Here is a 19543-nt window from a genome sequence, read left to right as displayed (position 1 = left end):
CTTCTCCATCGTGCCTGGAAGTTTACGACAGCATCATGGGATCATATACTCTGTGCTCCATCACGGGGTTTGTTACTGACAATATTTACTCATTGAGAACAAACTGCAACATTCATTGAGTTGAAAGGTTTCATTTCTCATAGACATCCAGCAGATCTGAAAGTGTTGCGTGATAAGCCCAAAGTGCACTAATTGAGGTAACAAAGCTTCCTTGTGGCACACTCATATTCTGTACAGGAGTTCCTCACAGAAGCGGAGAACTTTCCTCTGTAATCCTCCTTTGTGAATCATTAGTTTCATGAAGGGCGTAAAGTAGCTACCCGGAGTCATCTCCTGTGCCAACTGCTTCATCTCAGACTAGAACTTACACCCAACATCCTGAATTGTTTGTCGGATGCATTCCAATATCAGTCTTGTTCTACAATTTTTACCCTCTACAGCTTCCTCTTGTACCCTGACGTCTTAACACGTACTCTATCATCCTGTCACTTCTCTTGTCAGTCCTCGCATACGTTCTGTTCTTCATCAGTTCTATGCAATACCACTTCTTCCTATCTTATCTTAAGAGTAGACTTAATTTTCAATATCCTTCTATTGCACCACATCTCAAATGCCTCGATTCTCTATTTTCGCACTGTCCGTGATCCTCCACCGTACAGTTGTGTGTTCTAAAGGACATTCTTAAAAAGTTCTTCTTCAGGTTACACTACTGTCTGATGCTAGCCGACTTCTTTTGTCTGGGAATGCCCCCCGTGCCTGTGCCAATCTGCTTTTCACGTCCTCCTTGCATTGTCAGTCGTGTCTTATTTTTTTCAAGGTAGCAAAATGCTATCATTTTGTGGTTCCTAATCTTATACATAAATAAAATAATATAATGATAATATTTACAACAGTGCTTTTCCTCACAAGGGAACCTCCCCATCGCATCCCCCTCAGATTTAGTTATAAGTTGGCACAGTGCATAGGCCTTGACAAACTGAACACAGATCAATCGAGAAAACAGGAAGAACTTGTCTGGAACTATGAAAAAATAAGCAAAATGTACAAACTGAGTAGTTCATGTGCAAGATAGGCAACATCAAGTATAATTTGAATGTGGGAGCGCGGTGGTCCTGTGGTTAGCTTGAGCAGCTGTGGAACGAGAGGTACTTGGTTCAAGTCTTCCCACGAGTGATAAATTTAATTTTTTATTTTCAGACTATTATTACCTGTCCGTCCGTCCGTCCGGTGCGATCACTTTTTTTTGAGTGATTATCACATCCACAAGAAAACCTAAATCAGGCAAGGTAGAAGAATCTTTTTACCCATTCGCCAAGTGTACAAGTTAGGTGGGTCGACAACATATTCCTGTGTCATGTGACACACGTGCCGTCAACAGTGTCGTATAGAATATATCAGACGTATTTTCCTGTGGAGCAATTGGTTGACCTGTGACCCTGCGATGAAATGTTTTCGGTTCCCATTGGAGAGGCACGTCCTTTCGTCTACTAATCACACGGTTTTGCAGTGCGGTCGCAAAACACAGACACTAAACTTATTACAGTGAACAGAGACGTCAATGAACCAACAGACAGATCATAACTTTGCGAAAATAATGAAAGAAAACTTTTCACTCGAGGGAAGACTTGAACCGAGGACCTCTTGTTCCGCAGCTGCTCATGCTAACCACGGGGCCGCGGCGCTCCTGAGGTCACTCTGTCCTTTATGTTGCCTATGTTCCTATGGACTATTCAGTTTGTATATTTTGCTTATTTTTTCATAGTTCCACACAAGTTCTTCCTGTTTTCTCGATTGATCTGCCTTCAGTTTTTCGAGGCCTATCCACTGTGCCACCTTATAACTAAATCTGATGGGGGGGGGGGGGGGGGGTGCGATGGGGGAGGTTCCCTTGTCAGTCTCAAGGCAGGGAAACGTATAAAATAACTATTTATTTCTCTGTTATACAAATTTAAGAGAGGACTTGTTGGACATGGGGTAAAGGTGCCAAAGTATGCTCTCTGCCTCTAGTTCCAACTCGTGATCAGCATGCGGATTCACCTGTTTTCTTTTGTTTTTCTGGCAGGAGGGCAAGGTTGACGGAGATCAATACCTACATCGCGAGCCGCTTCCCGTACTTCGAGCGTGACGAGAAGAGCTGGCAGCACTCGATACACTGCAAGCTGTACTTCAGCAAGTACTTCGTCAAAGTGCCTCTGAGGAGCAGCAAGTACAAGGGCAAATTCTACAACTACTGGATGCTCGGTGAGTGCGACGTCTAGTGGTGGGACGGCTGTTTGTAATGTCACCACCTTCCCTTCCCCTGTACTCGGTGCCAATAAAAGATAAATAAAACCTCATTAGGCTTAAAGCTATGCCGAGTGGTTAAAATTCCGTGAGCTTTTCACCTAACTCCTGTGGCCATTTTCGGTCGACCGACTGCCGGTATACCTTTACGTACTCTAGCTGCCGACTGTAGTGCCATTTGTGACTGCTCTAGTGTAATATGGGCATAAGCTAACTCCGCATTTGGTGCACCCGCCTCAACCTCACTCATTGGCTGTTGTTTTATGGCCAGAGTTCCACGATGGTGTGTTTCTTATCTACCGTTTCTAACCTCCCCGCGATAACTACTCTATTGACCGTTAAAATTGCTACACCGAGAAGAAATGGAGATGATCAACAGGTATTCATTGGACAAATATATTATACTAGAACTCACATGAAATTACATTTTCACGCAATTTGGGTGCATAGATCCTGAGATATCAGTACCCAGAACAACCACCTCTGGCTGTAATAACGGCCTCGATACGCCTGGGCATTGAGTCATACAGAGCTCGGATGGCGTGTACAGGTACAGCTGCCCGTGCAGCTTCAACACGATACCACAGTTCATCAAGAGTAGTGACTGGCGTATTCTGACGAGCCAGTTGCTCGGCCACCATTAACCAGACGTTTTCAGTTGGTGAGAGATCTGGAGAATGTGCTGGCCAAGGCAGCAGTCGAACATTTACTGTATCCAGAATGGCCCATACAGGACCTGCAACATGCGGTCATGCATTATCCTGCTAAAACGTAGGGTTTTGCAGGGATCGAATGAAGCATAGAGCCACGATCGTAACGCATCTGAAATGTAATGTACACTGTTGAAAGTGCCGTCAATGCGAACAAGAGGTGACCGAGACGTGTAACCGATGGCACCCCATACCATCACGCCGGGTGATACACCAGTATGGCGATGACGAATACACGCTTCCAGTGTGCGTTCACTGCGATGTTGCCAAACACGGATGCGACTATCATGTTGCTGTAAACAGAACCTGGATTCATCTGAAAAAATGACATTTTGCAATTCGTGCACCCGGGTTCGTCGTCGAGTACACCATCGCAGGCGCTCCTGTCTGTGATGCGGCGTCGAGCGTAACTGCAGCCACGGTCTCCAAGCCGATAGTCCGTGCTGCTGCAAACGTCGTCGAACTGTTCGTGCAGATGGTTGTCTTCTTGCAAACATCCCCATCTGCTGATTCTGGGATCGAGATGTGGCTGCACTATCCGTTACAGCCGTGCGCATAAGATGCCTGTCATCTCGACTGCTAGTGATATGAGGCCGTTGGGATCCAGCACGGCGTTCCGTATTACCCTCCTGAACCCACCAATTCCTTATTCTGCTAACAGTCATCAGATCTCGACCGACGTGAGCAGCAATGTTGCGATACAATAAACCACAATCGCGATAGGCTACAATCTGACCTTTATCAAAGTTGGAAACTTGATGGTATGCATTTCTCCTCCTTACACGAGGCATCACAACAACGTTTCACCAGGCAACACCGGTCAACTGCTGTTTGTGTATGAGCCATCGGTTGGAAACTTTCCTCATGTCAGCACATTGTAGGTGTCGCCACCGGCGCCAACCTTGTGTAAATGCTCTTAAAAGGTAATCATTTGCATATCACAGCATCTTCTTCCTGTTAGTTAAATTTCGCGTCTGTAGCACATCATCTTCGTGGTGTAGCAATTTTAATGGCCAGTAGTGTACAATTCATAAGAAATATTTGTTATTATCGTAGACATAGTAATTTGTATAGTTACTTGTATTTGCCCGATTATATGTCTCACTAACAGCTGGTTTCGAGGACATGTTGAATCTAAAATAAATTTTGCAATAAGAGTGATGAATTAGACCAGTGAGTTAACTTATAAATTTTGATGTCTTCTCTGTTGTTGCTCAGTATCCGTCAAGATTGATTCCACACGTACTGGAGGAATGGTTTCCATTTTTGAGATATGCAATATGAAATGACTGTTTGCAGGTGTTTGATCTTCAAAAAATATAAACTTTTATTCTTTCACTTTTTGTCTCAAATTAAATCATCTCAAATAAAGCTCATCACACCATTAATGACACTGTACTCTTTCTGTGTACCGACACCCTCCAACTACTACTGTTTGGCAAATCGAATACGAAGATAAAATAAGTCACAGTTCAGCAATGTTAATTATTTTTTTTTTTTTTTTTTTTTTTTTTTTTTTTTTATTTTCCGTCAAAAAACTTTCGTATTATTACATATTTTGTGTGAAATTTTTTTTCAAGATAAGTTATGCAATAAATTTAAATTATAATTTCAAATTAAACTGATAATAAATCTTATGTCAGTTTTATATTTTAGTAAAAAATATAAGAATGAATTATGTTACTAGATTTACAGTTTTGATTGCATCGGACGACGTTGCAATTTTAACGTGAATGTCACATTCTGAAAGATACGACAGAGGTAGGACCACTGCCTACTTCCGTCACAGGCTATCTGGTAATTTTTGCTCAAATCGATATTCCCAAATCTCCTCTAATCTCATTATGTACACTGATACAAAAAGAGACTGTTACACCATAAACACTATGAGACTGACTCTCCAGTATTTCTGTGCCTGTACTATATGTCGATTGAATGTTCATCCTTACGCACTCTTATTTTCACTACAGAAAAATGCTTTCCTGCACACGAAGAACGGTGTAAGTACCGGACGGCGTGTAACGTTGCCGAAATTCTGCAGGTCGAGAGAACGACAGAGCGTGCAAAAAGGATATGCGTGTAATGTTTATCACCGTCTTTCAGAGTTTGAGAAAAGGAGAATCATTTGACACGAGGGACGAGGGAGCCACTCGCAGACAGCTGGCTGTAGCGCAGTGACTGCAGAAGGGGTGCCGGTGAGATGCACTCCGGACAACGGTGTGGCAACGAGAGTAGCCACAGTCCCTTCCAGAACGACTACACCACCATAAGATTGTAGGATTGTTTGACTGGGTCTCACAAATAGACAGCCAAAATCAAAACAGAGCATACGGGCAGAGAGTCGGCACGAACGGTCGAGATCAGTCGACCGGAAGCCGAGCTCAGATCTCAAATTGCCATTAGGCGTCTATTGTCGACGCCGTACAGCAGACGACGGGGACTCGCACGGTATAGAAACTGGGGCACTGAGTGGCATTCTGCGGTGTCCGGCAAAGGGCCACACTTCTGCCTGTGGCAGTGGGACGGTCACCGACGTGTTTGTAGATGACCTGGCCATACGTCACTGGTAGGGCAATTCTTGAGACCTACACCTCTTCAACTCTTAGAATCACTGTGTGTGGACCTATTGTAAAAGTTAACAGGGCCGATTTGGTAATTGCCAAATGGAAGCTCACGATCGGCAGTACGTGGCTAGAATGGTAATAAACACTGTTGTTCTATCCTTTATGACCAGGGAACAAATGGTATTTTCTTGCAGGATAACCACACTTAAGTTCATACGAGGAACATCTTGAGGAATGTATGGCTTCTTGACTGACCCACTAACCCGCCAACCCCTGCCCCCTCCCTGCCTCAGGTCCTCTGATTTGTTGCACCTCACTTGTATTGAGGTTGATGATGACCTAGATTCAGTTTAATCATATGATTGCCTTTATTGATAAATGTCTCCAGAAAGTTTGATAAATACACTTTGTGATCAAAAGTATCCAGACACCTGGCTGAAAATGACTTACATGACAAGTTCATGGTGCCCCCCATAGGTAATGCTGGAATTCAGTATGGTGTTGGCCCACCCTTAGCCTCGATGACAGCTTCCACTCTCGCAGGCATACATTCAGTCAGGTGCTGGAAGGTTTCTCGGGGAATGGCAGCCCATTCTTCACGGAGTGCTGCACTGGGGAGAGGTATCGATGTCGGTCGGTGAGATCTGGCACGAAGTCGGCATTCCAAAACATCCCAAAGGTGTTCTGTAGGATTCAGGTCAGGACTCTGTGCAGGTCAGTCCGTTACAGGGATGTTGTTGTTGTGTAACCACTCCGCCACAGGCTGTGCGTTATGAACAAGTGCTCGATCGTGTTGAAAGATGCAGTCGCCATCCCTGAATTGTTCTTCAACAGTGGGAAGCGAGAAGGTGCTTAAAACATCAGTGTAGGCCTGTGCTGTGAATGTGCCATGCAAAACAACAAGGGGTGCAAGCCGCCTCCATGGAAAACAGGACCACACCGTAACACCACTGCCTCCAAATTTTACTGTCGGCACTACACACGCTGGCAGATGACGTTCACCGGGTATTCGCCACACCCACACCCTGCCATCAGATCGCCAAATTGTGTACCATAATTCGTCACTCCACACTACATTTTTCCTCTGTTCAGTCGCCCAGTGTTAATGCGGAGGCGTCGTTTGGCATTTACCGGCGTGAAGTGTGGCTTATGAGCAGCCGCTCGACCATGAAATCCGTGTTTTCTCATCTCCTGCCTAACTGTCATAGTACTTGCAGTGGATCCTGATGCAGTTTGGAATTCCTGTGTGACTGTCTGGATAGATGTCCTCCCATTAGACATTACGACCCTCTTCAACTGTCAGCGGTGTCAGTCAGTCAACAGAAAAGGTCGGCCTGTACACTTTTGTGCCGTACATTGTCGCTTCATGTTTCCACTTCACTAGCACATCAGAAACAGTGGACCTAGGGATGTTTAGGAGTGTGGAAATCTCGCGTACAGACGTATGACAGAAGTGACACCCAGTCACCTGACCACGTTCGAAGTCCATGAGTTTTGCGGAGCTCCCCATTCTGCTCTGTCATGATGTCTGATGACTACTGAGGTCGCTGACATGGGGTACCTGGCAGTAGGTGGCAGCACAATGCACCTAATATGAAAAATGTATGTTTTTGTGGGTGTCTGGGTACTTTTGATGACATAATGTATTCAGCTGGTGTATCATGGTATCACATATTGCGTTTGTATCTGTGTAATAGTTCCTATTAAATAGTATTTTGATTCAACTACTCTCTTATGCTTTTTGTCATTAGATTGAAGACTTCCAGCGAACAGAAAACAGCGTGTCATTCTTAATGGATGGAAATTTTCAGATATGAAGAACTTTTGCATACCGCAAGGTAGTATTAAAGCATCGTTGCTTTTCACAGTACGTATAAATGACCCAGTGCATTATGTTGGAAGCTGCACTGCTCTTGGCCAATCATTGGAAAGTGCATTTCCACAGCCCCCCCCCTCCCCCTCCCCCAAAAAAAGGGGGGGTAGCTTACAAAGTCTTCTTTTCACCTATACTTGGATGTTGCTCTTTGGACTGAGACCCTTACACAGTAGGATTGATATTGGAAATTTAGAAGATCGAAACAAGTGCATTGTATTTTATCACACATTTGTTCAGAAAGCACGGAAGCGTCACCGAGGTGCTCGGCTTCCTCCGGCAGCAGACGCAGTGAGAGAGGTGTTCTGCATTGTGAGGTGCTTTACTGCTCATTTCCTACAAGAAACAAACAACATATTGCTTCCTATTATGTACAGGAAGTTTCAGAAATACTTTTACCAACTTTGGATACAGGTTCCCTACTCCAAAACTAAGAAAAAAATTTCTTATAAATGTATGTCTGAATTCAAGTTAGTAATGGAAGTTGATGATTAGCACTTTTCCACATACAACCCAACAACTTCACTTATTTGTAAACCTGTTTGTCTCATTGTATCCTGGATGCCATTGTGGTGTCAGAGAGATTTGTTCACATTGGTCATTTGTCTGTCTTCAGTTTGCCCAATGTGTACAAATACTACAGATAGTGTATTAACTGAAAGTACTTCTTTCAGACAGAGCTGGGTATTCATACTGTGAGCAGACAAAGATTACGATTATGTACGGCTGTGTGAATGGTAATAAATGTGAGGCTGCACTGTTGTATCGGATGGCATTTCCAGACCAAAGCCATCCGAGACATCCTAACCGTCGGTGCTGCGTATTGTCACGGTGCCGTGTCGGGATTCGTAACACCGGAGACCGTCGATCGAGCTAGACCACGTGCTTTCTGTATGCTTTGTCGGGAAGAGCACATGTTATGGGCTGTCAAACGAGAACCAGGTATCAGTGCGAGACAAATGGCCCTGGTGTGTGTGATACGTGTATCTGAAAGTTCAGCGTGGAGGATACTCCACAAGCAACTCGTGAATCCCAGTGTACAGTGCCTTATGCCTGCCGATCACTTACCGTGAGGAACTTATGCTGGTGGTTTGTTACCCAACCTTCTAATCCATTGTTTGTCTTTTCAGTTTTGTTCACAGATGAGGAAACATTTGGAAGAGATGAAATAACAAATTTCCACAACCTGGTTGTAACGACTGATCACAATCCTCGTGCTACATTTCAGACTAGGCATCAGAATCAGTTAAAGATTAATGTGCAGGCTGCGATTGTAGGTGACTGTCTGGTAGGGCCGTACTTTCTCCCAGTATGTCTTACAGGTGCTGTCTGCAGGGACTCTTAGGACCTACTAGAAGATGTGCCCCTGCAGATAAGAAAAAACATACGGTTTATGCACGACAGAGCTCTAGCACATTTGAATCTCTGTTTGAGATGCAATGGCTGGCATCAACGTGACAGTGGGTTAGGCAGATAAAAAACAGTTCTGTGGCTCGCACGTTTGCTAAATCTCAGACCTTCGAATTATCATCTCTTGCGCCACCTTAAACAGTTGGTCTATGCAGCTGATCACCTGGATGCAGGAACTCTTCAACAACATACTGTGAAAGTGTGCAGTACTATTTGAAAACCATCACGCATCATTTGAAAGGGTGCAATAGTTCCTTATACAGTGAGTGCATCTCTGTTTCAAAGCTAGAAGAGGATTATATTTATATGAACCTTTTTTATTCTTTTGGTGTAAAGGACCCGTTCCCAATGTTTGAAAAGTATCTTTTAAGCAGCCCCTATATCACACGAAAAGTTCATCAAAATAAAATCAGAGATTCACTCTCACACGGAGGCTTACCAACAGTGAATCTTCCCGTGAACCACTCGCATTGGGATTTGGAAATGAGGTAGTTGCCAACAGCATATTAAGTACCCTCTGCCACACGTTATAAAGTGGCTTACAGAGTAATGGTGTAGATGCACACTGCGAAGTTGACACCGAGCAATTTATTAGCTGCTGATTTTTTTAAATTTTGTGTTATGTCAATCGATTCTGTTGGTTTGACAAAGAGAGAAACTCACTGGACAAGATATTAATCAGTCTCTTTAAAACAGTTCTCTGGCTGCTTTGTAGCACTGTAGATGGTGTAGGTCTGCTACCAAGCAGTCATGTGATCCTCTACCACTGATGTAATTAACAGCAGTGGTGTGTGTGTGTGTGTGTGTGTGTGTGTGTGTGTGTGTGTGTGTGTGTGTGTGTGTGTGTGTGTGTGTGTGTGCAGAGAGAGCCTGTTATTTGTTTGCAGGTTTGTTGATGTACCAATGTATTGCTTAAAATGCCTACCAGGAATGGTGTACTGCTCATAGTTGTGTTACTTGGCCTAGGAACAGTGCTCAAAAAAGCTTTGTAACTCACTGGGACTGGAGAGATGTCTTACACCTAGTTAATAACAATTAACTGCAGACCCGTTGGTAATTGTTGCCGACAGCTATTGCTGGTCCATCTCGACCAGTTTCCGAGAGAACATTACAAACGGGAAATTTATGCAGTGACATTCGGGGTCAGGTACTTCGCAGCAGACCTTTTCTCTCGGAGACGCGTAAAGCTGTACGTCTCCAGTGGACCGAGTGACACGGAAACCAGACTGTTTCTGACCGGAGGTGTGTGGTGTGGTCCGACAAGTTGTGATTTAATTGCGTGAGGTGTCGAGAACCCCAGTGGCCCGGTGAGGCATTTGAATCACAGTGTGATGAGGGATGTAGTGAAAAACACTAGTGGTTGTGTGATATTTTTGGGGTGGTCATCATAGCATTACTTCTGGCCACATATTTAGATTACTGTGGTCACGAACAACATATTGCATTGGTTATTGCTACACATATTGTGTCAATGATTTTCTCAGTCATTTTAGGGGTAGTGCGATTTTGGACAGTAAGACAGCAGTATTGTCAAAAATAATCTGAGCGTTGCTCTCGAGTCGTACCTAGTTAGCATCTCGGCGACAAAGTGCTCTACACATTCGCACGGTTACGTGGGTACATTCTCGGTTTGACAAACATCGATGCTCCTTATCACGAGCAAGTGGCATATCAAATTGACCTGCTGGAAATGCTGGATCTTTGTGTGCCACTGGCTGAAATATTGCATTCAGCATCCCTACAATTTAAATAGGTGGTTGCAGCTGGATCCAGTGTAAGTGAAGAAACTTTTGACGCTCTCCGTCATCGTACTGAGGCCATTACGAATACTGGAGGCAGTGTTACACAGTATTGGTGTCGTGTCTCGTAGGGGTGATTCACAGCTGTGAATATGTATCTATTGTGCTGATTAAAATTAAAAATATTCAGAAGAGATGATAGTTTCACACCAGAGTATCTGTATTACATTGTTGTGGTCAGTGTCACGTTAGTGAATTGTGATAAATACAATTATTTTGCCTGGCATCACACTCTCTGCCCTTTAACGAAATATACAGCAGTTTTATCAAGTAGCCTATGTAACAAGTTGTATGTACAGTTCAGATTTCAGTTATCAGATTTTATTGGCATTATCTTTCGTATATGTGCTTTAATAAAATTCTTAAAATGTTTTTCCATGTATCAGAAACTATATGATGTACAGTAGCTACTGAAATGGAAAAACAGTCACAAATGTAAATGTTGCCAGTTGTTGATAACGAGAGTGTAAATGCTAGCCTTTATTCAGATAATGCGGTTCATTGCTAATTAGTGTTTTGCATTTAAATTTCCTTCTCAGTTGTAGTGTGCAGCCTATGAAAAGTATCAGCGTAGAAGGTTTTGAAATAATGCTATGGAAAGCTGATACTGCAGTTAGTGTTACATGCTGTTCATACATGCATTTCATATTTACGTACAAATTTGAACAACTAAATTCTCCTTTGCCATTTTGCTTACTTGATCAAAAACAGTGCACTCACCATGCAAAATAATCCCCTCTGGATATCAGTGTTTTGTCCTGCATCTGTAATTGTACAGTGCTGTATCCTGAGTGCCACTTATTAGCAGAGGTGGGAATAATGCAGTGTTCATAGCCTATGCTGGTAATGTCATGTTGTCTTTTGTTTTTCCTGTAGTGTAAACACACGTTCACAGGTATAAACAAATGGTAGTGAACACTGACGAACTGTCTGCAAATGCTCATTTACTTGTGTTTGCCTCCATTCATTCCAGTGTAAACCAGGCTTAAGAAGAAACTGAAGAGGAATATAATGCCATGTAACAACTTCTTACTTGTCATTTTTAGGTGAAGTTCTGGGTTTATGTCCAGTTTGTTCCTTTATTGTCACTGGATGGCAGACTCCTGCGCTGAGGTCCCTGTGGGTGAACCATTCGTGTTCCTGTGGAGGAAATGTCACGGAGAGTATGGTGGGGGTTCGAGAACCGGTGCTGCCTATCTGTTCCACTGATTGTCTCTGCAGTTTTCACACCAGAGTCTTCCTGACACGTATTAGCTGATGCCACAACCCACGTAGAGATTACTTGGAAACGACTGTCCCGGTTGACACGATAGTCGTGTACGCGTGTTTCCGATGCCTATCTGATGAGTGAATCCCAAAACTCGTTGACACAGTGCCTCTGGCTGTTCAGAAACACCATATTAATGAAGGCCACAAGTTTGAAACTTCCTGGCAGATTAAAACTGTGTGCTGGACCGAGACACGAACTGGGGACCTTTGCCTTTCACAGGCAAGTGCTGTACCAGTAGCACGACTCGCGGCCTGTGAGGTCAGGTTGTGAGTCGTGCTCGGATCGCTCTGCCAGTAGAGCACTTGCCCTCGAAGGGCAAAGGTCTCGAGTTCGAGTCTCGGCCCAACATACAGTTTTGATTTGCCAGCAAGTTTCTCCACCGCAGAGTGAAAGTTTCATTTAAGGCACAAATTTGTTTTTGAACAGAAAAAGGTGCTGTGTACATGACTTCTGGGTAATGATGTTGTCAACTGGACAGTGGTTGCCAATTGAGGTCCACGCAGGATCTACATCTACATCTACATCCATACTCCATACTCCACAAGCCACCTGACGGTGTGTGGCGGAGGGTACCTTGAGTACCTCTATTGGTTCTCCCTTCTATTCCAGTCTCGTATTGTTCGTGGAAACAAGGATTGTCGGTATGCCTCTGTGTGGGCTCTAATCTCTTTGATTTTATCCTCAGGGTCTCTTCGCGAGATACACGTAGGAGGGAGCAATTTACTGCTCGACTCCTCGGTGAAGGTATGTTCTCGAAACTTCAACAAAAGCCCGTAGCGAGCTACTGAGTGTGTCTCCTGCAAAGTATTCCACTGGAGTTTATCTGTCATCTCCGTAACGCTTTCGCGATTACTAAATGATCCTGTAACGAAGCGCGCTGTTCTCTGTCGGATCTTCTCTCTCTCTCTTCTATCAACCCTATCTGGTACGGATCCCACACTGCTGAGCAGTATTCGAGCAGTGGGCGAACAAGTGTGCTGTAACCTACTTCCTTTGTTTTCGGATTGCATTTCCTTACGATTGTTCCAATGAATCTGTCTGGCATCTGCTTTACCAACGATCAACTTTATATGATCATTCCATTTTAAATCACTCCCAGATAATTTATGGAATTAACTGCTTCCAGTTGCTGACCTGCTATATTGTAGCTAAATGATAAAGGATCTTTCTTTCTGTGTATTCACAGCACATTACACTTGTCTGCATTGAGATTCAATTGCGATTCCCTGCACCATGCGTCGATTCGTTGCAGATCCTCCTGCATTTCAGTACAATTTTCCATTGTTACAACCTCTCGATATACCACAGCATCATCCGCAAAAAGCCTCAGTGAACTTCCAATGTTATCCACAAGGTCATTTATATAATTGTGAATAGCAACGGTCCTACAACACTCCCCTGCGACACACCTGAAATGACTCTTACTTCGGGAGACTTCTCTCCATTGAGAATGACATGTTGCTTTCTGTTGTCTAGGAACTCTTCAATCCAATCACGCAATTGGTCTGATAGTGCATGTGCTCTTACTTTGTCCATTAAACGACTGTGGGGAACTGTATCGAATGCTTTGCAGAAGTCGAGGATGTATCTGTAGCAAATATACATTAGTAACACTTTGGTGTGAAAGTGGTGAAAGAGGAGGCAGGTGGAACAGACATGCAACACCAGGATTTGATCGTTATACCCCTCTACCCTAATGGTTCCCTACCAACCACTGGTAGCAAAATCTCTGTGAGAGGTATGCAATTGGTTTGCAGCTATAAAGGAACAAATTGGATGCGAATGTAACATTTTGCCTTAAGATTATGAGTAAGAAACTTGGTTAAACACGGACTGAGCTGATAACCTGTGAAGATATCATTAACCCACAAGATTTTATGTTCCCCGATGGTGACGGTCCCGGTTTGTGCTTCGACGACCTGCCCACAAAACAATTACCGTGTTCATCATTTGCAGACCCACAATACGAGGACGTGTTCGAGAACGGCAACTTCCAGCGACAACAGCACACGAAGCGGCCCTTCTCCTGGAGCCGGGGTATCGGGAGCAGAGGCGGAGGTGGTGGAGTTCACGCTGTGCCGTCCTCCGCCACCCTGCACTCTACCAGATATGAGCGCAGGTCAGTATCCTCAGCTGTCACCTCATATCTTTATTAATCTAAGAATGATTGAAATTCATTATACACTGTCAGCGCAAAGATAATTGAGACTGGCTTAATAAAAAATATGGAGAAAAGTTAAGACGGTGGTTCTAATACTTCACATGTTCTAAATTGCACCCTGCTCTTGAGTACCATGTATATAACATTTATACAGCCGTGTAAAGCTGTTGGAAATGCCGTTTGCCATTTTGTTCAGCTCGTGTGCCACATTGGCCTGGATGCTGGTTTGGTCATTGTGTATGTGAATTTCTGCACTTGTCGTCTTGTGATAGGTTTGTATTGATGAAAAAAAGTCTCGGTGCACAGTATGATTTTTTTCCAGAAAAGAATTACCCATGTTATACAGGCATTGGTGTTGTTCACATGCCTATGTGTGTAAGACAAACTTTGTAAACACTTTTCTTTTCTTCAAAACGTTCTAGAGAATATCATGAACACTCGGTTTATGACATTGCTCCTTTACGATATGTTGTACAATGACTCTGTTTAAAACTGTCCCCTCACCACTGACTGTGCAACAGGGCAGCTTATATGTCTAATAAGGTTGATATAACAGTTCACTCATTGTCACATGGATGTTAGTAATGGACTTGTAAGAAAATACTTACCACCGATGTCTGCAGTTGCAATTGCTTGGTAGAATGCTTGACCATTGGTAATTCCTCAGTTTTATCAATACAGGAGCTTCTCCGATGTAAAGAGCTTCCTTGCATCCTACTTAACTTGTGTGATGTAATTCTGCATTGGCAGAGGGTATATATCTGCTTTTGTACAACAAATTTAAATTTCCAATAGTCTTACCTGCAGCTTAAACAAACACGTGAATCGGACGATAAGTGTCCTTTCTAACTACTGAAATAAATTTGTCGACTCATTTCTGGTTTAAAAGTTCCCAATTAATTAACAAAATGAGCCAATACACATTGTATGTCACAAAAAGTCAAGAACTGGCTAAGAACTATCTGTCATCTGAACTAAACTCGGCTGGTGTGAACATCAGGGCTCCACATATATAGTATCGTTGTAACGACTTACATAAGGTTTCATTGTTATAAATATGTTTTTGCTAATATTACAATTAAAATTTTATGAATTTCTTGTTGCATAATAAATTACAGGATTACATAAACAGTTTCTTCAGCTAGTAATCTCATAAACTGTACAAATGAATCACATGGAATTATTCCATACATTAATACTTTTAGGCAATTTTTGAATTCCTGCCCTGTCACGTCCGAACTCTCCACAAATACGAACCCTGTACGACTGACCTAGTGGAGGCTCACAATGAGGCCCCTTTGAAACTCTGTCAGTTGCCGATATCGCTGTCTCACACAAGTACACGCCGACTTCTTTTCCTTCGCAGTGATCACTCGATGTCTGACTCTGTGCCCTTGTTTTCCCTTCCAGACCTAGTAACAGTACTCAACTCGAATAATACCAGTTTTCTCTGGTGGTCCTCGTATCACAGAGAATTGAAACTAATATATATATATATATATATATATATATATATATATATATATATATGTCTGCTTGTGTCTGTATATGTGTGGATGGATATGTGTGTGTGTGCGCGAGTGTGTACCCGTCCTTTTTTCCCCCTAAGGTAAGTCTTTCCGCTCCCGGGACTGGAATGACTCCTTACCCTCTCCCTTAAAACCCACATCCTTTCGTCTTTCCCTCTCCTTCCCTCTTTCCTGATGAGGCAACAGTTTGTTGCGAAAGCTTGAATTTTGTGTGTATGTTTGTGTTCGTTTGTGTGTCTGTCGACCTGCCAGCACGTTCATTTGGTAAGTCACATAATCTTTGTTATATATATATATATATATATATATATATATATATATATATAGGTCTTTAAATATGTCTGCTTGTGTCTGTATATGTGTGGATGGATATGTGTGTGTGCGCGAGTGTATACCCGTCTTTTTTCCCCCTAAGGTAAGTCTTTCCGCTCCCGGGACTGGAATGACTCCTTACCCTCTCCCTTAAAACCCACATCCTTTCGTCTTTCCCTCTCCTTCCCTCTTTCCTGATGAGGCAACAGTTTGTTGCGAAAGCTTGAAATTTGTGTGTATGTTTGTGTTCGTTTGTGTGTCTGTCGACCTGCCAGCACTTTCATTTGGTAAGTCACATCATCTTTGTTTTTTTATATATATATATATATATATATATATATATATATATATATATATATATATATATATATATAAAAGAAAGATGATGAGACTTACCAAACAAAAGCGCTGGCAGGTCGATAGACACACAAACATACACACAAAATTCTAGCTTTCGCAACCAACGGTTGCCTCATCAGGAAAGAGGGAAGGAGAAGGAAAGACAAAAGGATATGGGTTTTAAGGGAGAGGGTAAGGAGTCATTCCAATCCCGGGAGCGGAAAGACTTACCTTAGGGGGAAAAAAGGACAGGTATACACTTGCACACACACACACATATCCATCCACACATACATGTGGATGGATATGTGTGTGTGTGCAAGTGTATACCTGTCCTTTTTTCCCCACATACATGTGGATGGATATGTGTGTGTGTGCAAGTGTATACCTGTCCTTTTTTCCCCCTAAGGTAAGTCTTTCCGCTCCCGGGATTGGAATGACTCCTTACCCTCTCCCTTAAAACCCATATCCTTTTGTCTTTCCTTCTCCTTCCCTCTTTCCTGACGAGGCAACCGTTGGTTGCGAAAGCTAGAATTTTGTGTGTATGTTTGTGTTTGTGTGTCTATCGACCTGCCAGCGCTTTTGTTTGGTAAGTCTCATCATCTTTCTTTTTAAATATATTTTTCCCACGTGGAATGTTCCCCTCTATTATATATATATATATATATATATATATATATATATATATATGTCTGCTTGTGTCTGTATATGTGTGGATGGATATGTGTGTGTGCGCGAGTGTATACCCGTCCTTTTTTCCCCCTAAGGTAAGTCTTTCCGCTCCCGGGACTGGAATGACTCCTTACCCTCTCCCTTAAAACCCACATCCTTTCGTCTTTCCCTCTCCTTCCCTCTTTCCTGATGAGGCAACAGTTTGTTGCGAAAGCTTGAATTTTGTGTGTATGTTTGTGTTCGTTTGTGTGTCTGTCGACCTGCCAGCACTTTCATTTGGTAAGTCACATCATCTTTGTTTTTAAGTCTGCTTGTGTCTGTATATGTGTGGATGGATATGTGTGTGTGTGCGAGTGTGTATATATATATATATATATATATATATATATATATATATATATATAAAAAGAAAGATGATGAGACTTACCCAACAAAAGTGCTGGCAGGTCGATAGACACACAAATAAACACAAACATACACACAAAACTCTAGCTTTCGCAACCAACGGTTGCCTCGTCAGGAAAGAGGGAAGGAGAAGGAAAGACAAAAGGATATGGGTTTTAAGGGAGAGGGTAAGGAGTCATTCCAATCCCGGGAGCGGAAAGACTTACCTTAGGGGGAAAAAAGGACAGGTTTACACTCGCGCACACACACACACATATCCATCCACACATACACAGACACAAGCAGACATTTGTAAAGGCAAAGAGTTTGGTCAGAGATGTCAGTCGGGACGGAAGTACAGAGGCAAAGATGATGTTGAAAGACAGGTGAGGTATGAGCGGCGGCAGATTGAAATTAGCGGAGATTGAGGCCTGGCGGATAGCGAGAAGAGAGGATATGCTGAAGGGCAAGTTCCCATCTCCGGAGTTCTGACAGGTTGGTGTTAGTGGGAAGTATCCAGATAACCCGGATGGTGTAACACTGTGCCAAGATGTGCTGGCCGTGCACCAAGGCATGTTTAGCCACAGGGTGATCCTCATTACCAACAAACACTGTCTGCCTGTGTTGCCAAGCATTCATGCGAATGGACAGTTTGTTGCTGGTCATTCCCACATATATTTTTCCCACGTGGAATGTTTCCCTCTATTATATATATATATATATATATATATATATATATATATATATATATATATATAGTTATAATGGAAGGAAACATTCCACGAAGGAAAAATATATTTAAAAACAAAGATGATGTGACTTACCAAATATATATATATATATATATATATAGTTATAATGGAAGGAAACATTCCACGAAGGAAAAATATATTTAAAAACAAAGATGATGTGACTTACCAAATGAAAGTGCTGGCAGGTCGACCTGCCAGCACTTTCATTTGGTAAGTCACATCATCTGTCGACCTGCCAGCAGACCTGTCGACCTGCCAGCACTTTCATTTGGTAAGTCACATCATCTTTGTTTTTAAATATATATATATCTGTCAATGGTTTGTTCGTATACAAATTTTCTCTGACATCTGACTGTTCCCTTCTTGGTGGTTAACTTGTACTAACACTAGTGGTGGTACTTCAGATTAACTTCTGTTTAAGTTAATGTATTAGGATAAATCTAAACAATAGAGAGTTTTCTCCACAATTGGACCTGTTTTGTCTAGCACAGGGATCTTAAGAGTGTCGATGTGTGGTTGAATTTCTTGTGAAGTCCTCGACTTTCTCGGATACTGTGGCTGCAGTACAGTCCAAAACATGTCAGTTTGACTCGTTCCTCTGCAGACCCAGCTTCTGCAGTGTCTGGAGGCCGTTACCCACTGCGTATCTGTGGAGAACACCGTACGGTGACAAGTGCTCTTGACTGCCCACACTACCCTGTGCATAACTGACATTCATCTGTCATCCGATTTTATACAGATACGGATTATATCGTCTGTGATCGGTCAGATAAATGTATCACACTGCTAGGTGGATGAAAAAGTTTCGTTTTCAGTCTCTCGATGATCATAGGCAGATCTTCTTATCTTCTCTTTCATCTACTGAAGTTTTCTGTTCATTTTGCCACGTTGTGTTAACATTTTTGGTTTGGCCTCAATTCCAAGTATCCTTTGGACTTCATTTTGAATGCTGTTCCTTAATCGATATAGAGTTCCACAAATCTTTGATCACTGAACTCTGTCTGTGTCACACTGAAACGACAATGTCGTCCCGACCTCAATACGCCTGTCGGTCTCTGACGTTTGCAGTACCGGCCGAGCTACCTGCGACCCGTCCCGACCCGGCACCGGCCGCCACGAGGACGATGTCCCGACATCGGACGCGACCATGTCCGCGGTCAGTGCCCCTACTCCGGCCGTAACATTCGAGGGTACCGCCGACACTGTCGGCAGCGGTACTGTTGCCGACAGCGGGACGGCCGTCGGGGATGGTGCCGCCGGTGCGGCAGGCGACACTGGCTCGCCCTCTACTGCCGACGTGAAGCCGCCGTTCAGCTACACGGAGCTGAATGCTATGGCCATAATGCATTCTCCACACAGGTTGGTAGCACTGCTGCAGAGTGAAAAACTGTTACATGAAAATGCACTGTGCCTTTCTCAATACATTCCCTCATAGTTTGGCACTTCCCATGTTATCTTACACACATGCTAGACATAAGTGGGTGT

The 19543-nt window shown here is 43.1% G+C and overlaps 1 protein-coding gene across 1 annotated transcript in view; it reads left to right on the top strand.

Annotated features, from left to right (window-relative positions):
* The window catches only part of LOC126108829 (uncharacterized), a 66926-nt gene that overhangs the window by 33184 nt on the left and 14199 nt on the right, over nt 1-19543 (top strand). The window contains exons 5-7 of the mRNA XM_049914193.1: nt 2063-2241; nt 13866-14028; nt 19127-19417. Of these exons, the coding sequence (XP_049770150.1) occupies nt 2063-2241; nt 13866-14028; nt 19127-19417 (633 nt within the window). The remainder of the gene's footprint in view (nt 1-2062; nt 2242-13865; nt 14029-19126; nt 19418-19543) is intronic.

Source organism: Schistocerca cancellata, chromosome 11 (genome assembly GCF_023864275.1).
Source record: "Schistocerca cancellata isolate TAMUIC-IGC-003103 chromosome 11, iqSchCanc2.1, whole genome shotgun sequence".
Taxonomy (NCBI): Eukaryota; Metazoa; Arthropoda; class Insecta; order Orthoptera; family Acrididae; genus Schistocerca; species Schistocerca cancellata.
This window is presented reverse-complemented; position numbering and strand designations above follow the sequence as displayed.